This window comes from Tupaia chinensis, unplaced genomic scaffold (genome assembly GCF_000334495.1).
Source record: "Tupaia chinensis unplaced genomic scaffold, TupChi_1.0 Scaffold000311_2, whole genome shotgun sequence".
Taxonomy (NCBI): domain Eukaryota; kingdom Metazoa; phylum Chordata; class Mammalia; order Scandentia; family Tupaiidae; genus Tupaia; species Tupaia belangeri.
The window spans coordinates 6,550,757-6,556,672 of record NW_006159803.1 but is presented as its reverse complement, the minus strand read 5'-3'; the positions used below and the strand labels follow the sequence as shown (position 1 = coordinate 6,556,672).

General features: G+C 46.5%; 1 protein-coding gene across 2 annotated transcripts in view; it reads right to left on the bottom strand.

Moving 5' to 3' along the window:
- Window positions 1–5,916, bottom strand: part of DIXDC1 (DIX domain containing 1) — a 78,613-nt gene that overhangs the window by 34,184 nt on the left and 38,513 nt on the right. Inside the window, exons 1-3 of one of the 2 annotated variants that reach the window (XM_006150988.3) lie at window positions 5,648–5,910; window positions 2,721–2,833; window positions 11–159 (exon numbers count right to left, since the gene is read on the bottom strand). In XM_006150988.3, the coding sequence (XP_006151050.1) occupies window positions 11–159; window positions 2,721–2,833; window positions 5,648–5,670 (285 nt within the window). In that variant the 5' untranslated portion in view covers window positions 5,671–5,910. Of the gene's footprint in view, window positions 1–10; window positions 160–2,720; window positions 2,834–5,647; window positions 5,911–5,916 lie in introns of those variants that run through there. The other variant, XM_006150987.3, reaches the window with a different exon arrangement.

Here is a 5,916-nt window from a genome sequence, read left to right as displayed (position 1 = left end):
AAAGAGCTACCTGTAGTCCTGATATCATTTTCTTTGCTTCCTCCATTTCTTTTTCTAAATGTTCTTGTTGTTCCAGCAGCTGTTCTTCCCATGAGGTCTCCAGATAGGTTCCAGGGCTCCCTGGTTGCCAGTCTCGGGATAATGGAGAGTCTGTCTCCTCTATAAAATGACAAGAACGAGCACAGTTCATGTTGAAGAAGACTGATTTCCGGCAGCCAGTGTTCAGAGTAGCCTGAGCAGGTTCAGGTCACCTGCCTTCTGAACCTGTATTCCCGACACAAACTGGACTCTCCACCAGGTGGGGTAGTGAGGCACAAATAATGGCTATCTCAGGCTCTGAACTCACAACAGAATCTCTTGCTCTGATAGGGAAATCTGTCTTCTTTGAATTCCTAAGTCTTGGTATGGGACACAGATCTTTCACTTTTAATTCTCTAGATCAGGCATTCCCACAGCCAAATTTTACCAGGTACAAAGAGAGGAGCTGTCAGATGCAGTGAAAGCAAAATTCCTGTTGGTTATTCTGGAGCATTAGAGAGGAGACGTCAACGTAATACTCCTTTGCCCACTCAGTCATAACTGAGCTCCTTTCACATAGCGCTGTGTGAGCCACGCAGGTAACAAATCCGTGAAAGTAACATTAGCACAAAGTGTTCAAATCTTTCCCCTGGCTGTGTTTTTATTCTCCTACCTTTACAGTATCTCTACTCTGGTCTCATTGTTTTAGCCTACCTAAGTGTATGCACAGCCATTTAAAATGCATCATAGAATGCAGAGCAGTATAAACTCTCTCAGTGTATTTCTTCGTTCATAAAATGAATACAATAATCTGTGTTGTTGCAAAGACTGAATGAGGTCATTAATGTGCAGGGCCTGGTAGTGCCTGGCCTAGAGCAGGCAGGCTTTCAATAAATGTTCTGCTTCTCTCTCCCCAAGGTCCCAGGACTGACTCAGTAACATGACAGACTCTTCGGAACTAATGCCAGGGCTAAATGGGGAGTAGAGCAAGGAAATTATTAATTTGTGTTTTTTTGGGTTTTGTGTGTGTGTGAGTATTTGTGTTTTCTGAGAACTTTGGTTTCATTTCAACTCTATAAGTGAATAAAATTCTATCTATTGTGTTATCAGAAATGTCATGACACATTTTTGAATAGAAAAACATTTTAAAAAGTCATGACATTTTCAACAACTCAATAAATAACATGCTTCATTTCTTCCTGGCTTCCTTCTAGGTTTATGTAAGAAAAAGGGAAGTAGGCCAGCCCACGGTGTGATGATTAAGGCAGCTGTATCCCACATGATCAACTGTACAGTTCAAGTCCCAGACCCAGCGGCTTGAGAGCATACCAGGCACACGTGCATACCCAAAATCTTGAAAAGAGGGAGATGGAAGAGAGAGGATGTGGCATGACCATTCCCACAGGGGGTGCTTTGCATGAGTGGCATGCACGCTCTCTCTCTGGCAAGCACACATACCCTCTATTTAAAAGGAAACTAAGTAAAAGGAGAGCAATGGGGACAGAATAAGGAGTCCAAGGAAAGAGAGCTCTGTGGTCCTTTCTGTAGTCCTCTACTGTTATTCTCAGACACCTCAGTTCATACATTATATTGCTGGCCCTAATCTAAGTTAGATACTGAAATTATCTGGCTAAGATAGGAATAAAAATTGTTTATTTCAGTAAGGCTTCCAAGTATCCCAAGGTCATAGGCAGCTGGCTAACAAAGGGCCTATCTTGGAGCCGACAGGTGGCCTGGTGGTTAAGGATGCTGGGCTCCCACATGGCTGACCATGGTTCGAGTCCCGGACCTGGTGGCTTGCTTTCTCACTTTCCCTCTCCCTCTCCTTTTCTCGCTCTATCCTTCTCTAGTCAAATTTAAATAAATAAAGTTAAATAAAATAATTCTTTTTAAAAAAAAGTGCCTATCTATGCTGCCCCAAGATTTTTTGACAGTTCAGAAATGACATTCTCAAAGAGGATAACTTTTTTTTTTAAGAGGTTTTTGCTATAGGGCGCATGCACTGGCCAGAAAGACAGAGAGAAACAGAGAGACAGAAAGCAAGAAATCACCTCCTAGGGAGGATGGCCACACTGTAGTCCCTTCTCCTCCATTCACCTCACGGGATCTTAGATATGCAGACACACGTGCCCGGCGTGAGTTTAAGTCACCAGGTCCAGGACTTGAACCATGGTTGATTACATGGGAGTCCAGCAACATAGCCATTACGCCAACTGCTGGCCCCAGTGGATAACCATATTAATTAGCTGCCCTATAGAGCTGACCCTGAATGCCCAAATCATGGAGAGGGATACGGAGAGTGAGCTGCTTCTTGTTTTCTTTTTTTAAAGAGAGGTTTTTTTGCTATAAAGTATGTGTACTCACTGTAAAGACAGAGTAAGACAGTGACAGAAAGCAAAATATCATCCCCCGGGGGGATGGCCACATCGCAATCTCCTTTCCTCCATTTTCCTCTCGGGATTTTGAGCGCACGCGCGCACACACACACACACACACACACACACACACACACACATGCCTGGCCTGAATTTCAAGCCGCTGCGTCCAGGATTGGAACCACTGTTGACTATGTAGGAGTCCAGTAACATAACCATTATGCCATCTGCTGGTCCCCAGACTAGCAAGCTTCTAAGCTGGTGGGACTGCACAACTCTGAGCTGAAAGCTGTTCCTTGAGCCAAGAGGCAAGTGGAGAGACAATACCTGTTCTGTTCTCTATTCCTTCAGAGGGAATAACCACAAAATCTGCTTTCTCCTCCAACTGCGTTATAATGGATTCGCTCTTTGCACTGTGGATGGGACTGGGTGAAGTCAGGCTGTGATCAAAAAGGAAGAAAAATGATTACCATGTAGAGTTGTTTAAAGTCAACTTTCATAACTTATCCCACAGACAGGTTCTTGTTCGTTTTACTCCTAATACCGAACCCAGTACCTGGCCCACAGTAAAAAGATGTACTTGTTGGATAATGAACCTATGGAATGACTGAACTAACTGTTGCATGAATGAATGCCCAGTCCTAGGAAGTCTTTTCCACAAATAGGCTGCCTTTAAGCCTAATTCATTGAGAAGAAATTTATCAGAAGGATGAGTAATCTAGCATTCAAAGAACTCTAAGCTTTGTTTTGGTTCTTTTTTCTACCTCTCACCACTTCCACCACCATCCTCCCCAGGCCCATGTTCAGAGCTGGATGCTATTATGTGACTTAGATTTTGATGCCAGAAGGAAATTCTACTTCAAATATCTTTATCTCTCATAAACACAAGCAATATCAACAAAGTGATAATGGCAGATCAGTTGGGTTATAGGCATGGGTAACCAACTTTCTTTGACCCCAAGTAGCAAAATGCCTTAACATTCTTCTCGTGGGTAGGAGGTGACAGGGTAGGAGGTGATTTGGGATAGAAATTGCTGAAGTGTGTACAGTTGAGCTAGAACATGACAAAGAGAGGGGTAATGTCAAAAGAGGGAAGACCTGCTAGGGGAATGATGGAGTGAAGGCTTATTTGATTTACTCCCAAATAGCTGTTTATATCTCTGTCACAATATTTTCAATTCGTCATCAGAGACCTATTGATAATTCTTAAATTCTGACATACTTATAGCTTTGGAAGGAACTGTTCAGACTGTCAGGGGAGAGAAATTTTAACTCTCCAGAACAGCAGCACATCTCCAATACCAGGTGGGAATGTGAGGCCGAAGGTCCCATCTGACAAGGATAAAGGAATCTGATGAGCCATTTTCTTCCCACTGCACCTTGAGAACATCAGCACTGAAACAATCTCAGGGGCTGTGGGGTCTGCAGGCCCAGCCCCTTCTCAGGAATTCTTTCCAAATCCATCACCCAGACAACAGTGGAAGTGTCTAGGATTCACTGACCCACTTAATGTGCCCCTGAAGTCTCCCAGGCTAATCCTCACGACCACAATCAGGAGTTAACATTTTGTCTTCCTAGAAACCAGTAGAAAACAAGGGCCACGCACAGTGGCGGTATCTAGAGATTTCGAAACCCCTGATGCAGTCTGAGGACTAGGGTCGCATGCTCCTTGTCAGACTTTAAGGGCTCTGGTGGGAATGACCTTAGCCAGTAATGCATTCCTTCACAGAACCACAGGAAGAATGGTAAGGCATTTTGCTACTTAGAGTCAAAGTTGGTTACCCATGCCTATAGCCCAAACAGGCAAGAGGGTTGGGGAGTGGCAAGAAACTGTTCAGAAATGGTGACTGCTTTCTAGAAGACTTTTCTCCATCCTTCACCACGACTGACTTCCAAGCCAACAAGAATTAGCTGCTAGAAAAGCTTTCCTCTAAAAATACTATGTCATGGGGAACCAGCAGTTAGCGTCATGGCTATGTCGCTGAACTCCCACGTAGTCGACCACGGTTCACGTCCCGGACCCAGTGGCTTAAAACTCACGCCGGGCGTGTGTGTGTGTGTGTGTGTGTGTGTGTGTGTGTGCCCAAGATCCCAAGAGGAGAATGGAGGAGAAGGGATTGCGGGGTGACCATCCCCCCTGGGGGGTGATTTCTCGCTTTCTGTCTCTATGTCTCTGTCTGTCTGGTGAGCGCTCGCACCCTATAGCAAAAACCTCTCAAAAAAAGAAAAAAAGAATACTATATCATGTATAAGGAGACTAGATCTATTACTGCTCTGGCCTCGGAATCTACCTTCTGACAGAAACAAAAAGTGCAGAAAGAGGCCTACAAGAGCTGTTCCCCTCTCCTCTCTTACAGAAAACAAAACCACACCGTCTCAGCTGACGAGGTGCTGTGGGTGACGTTCCACTGCCTGCCTTTGGCTGGACCACACTGTGTACGCGTGAGACAAGGGGGGGAGGGTGGGTAGTGTGAATTTAGGATGCTGGAAAACTGCTTTCCTAAAAATCCAGACGCATGCTCAGTTCCACCTTCTCCCTCCTAAGTGAGAGTCTCCCATATAAGGGCAGAAGGAGGCGGATGTCTGGATATCCAAGCCCACTGGGGGAGTGGCGGAACAGCCAAAGGAAAACAACATTTTTCTTTCTTGAATTGAGGCTGCCAGTGTGAGGCCACAGGGAGGCAAGACTGTGAAACTAGATGACCAGCGTCAGAGGATAAGAGACCTGAGGAAGGGAAATCCTGCTGCCTCCCTAGTTGTACCTCCTGGATGGGCAAGGTGCATTAAATCCTCTGCCTCAGGTCAAAGGATTTCAAGGCTAAATAATTACATGACTCAGGCTCTTCCCTGGCTAGCTTAAAAGTCCTGTTATAAACAAACAGCCCTCTCCTTGCTTCATAACCTTTCTGAGGTGAGAAGACTACTGATGCCAAGTCAGATACATGCATCTCTCGGATACACTCAATTCCCACAGGTCTAACGCCTCTCCCATCTCAACTTCTTAGGCAAGCAATCCCCCAGCAAAGACATTTGCAAATTAGAGTCAAAACAGATTTTTTAAATGGGTGGTGGGAGATAAGGAAGCGTCCTGTCCCTTCCTGGAGTGCCTTCTCCACTCCACCTTTTCTAGTGACAAGCCCTGGCCAGCAGGTCCCACCATCTCCACCGCAGTCTATGGCCACGGGCAGCATCCTCAGGTCCCGGCCCTGCTCCCACCGCACCCCACCTCCAAAGCCAAAGTGGCCTCAGCTCACCATTTGACTTGTGTCCCTCCCATGGCTCCCCTCCTGGCTCCGGCTTCAGGAAGCCTCCTTCCCCGCGTGAGGTGAGAGGCTGAGAGTCACATCACTCCTAGATTCGGGCATGTCTCCCCGAGCTGGGGCCCGAAGAAAGACTCCACGGGCGGGCCAGCTAGCAGAGCTGCCTGCCGGGATCGCGAGGGAGACTGGCAGGGCAGAGGCAGGCGTCTCGGCCCCAGCGACGCGGGTACTCCCGGGTCTGAAGCGCGCGGTCCCGGCGGCTC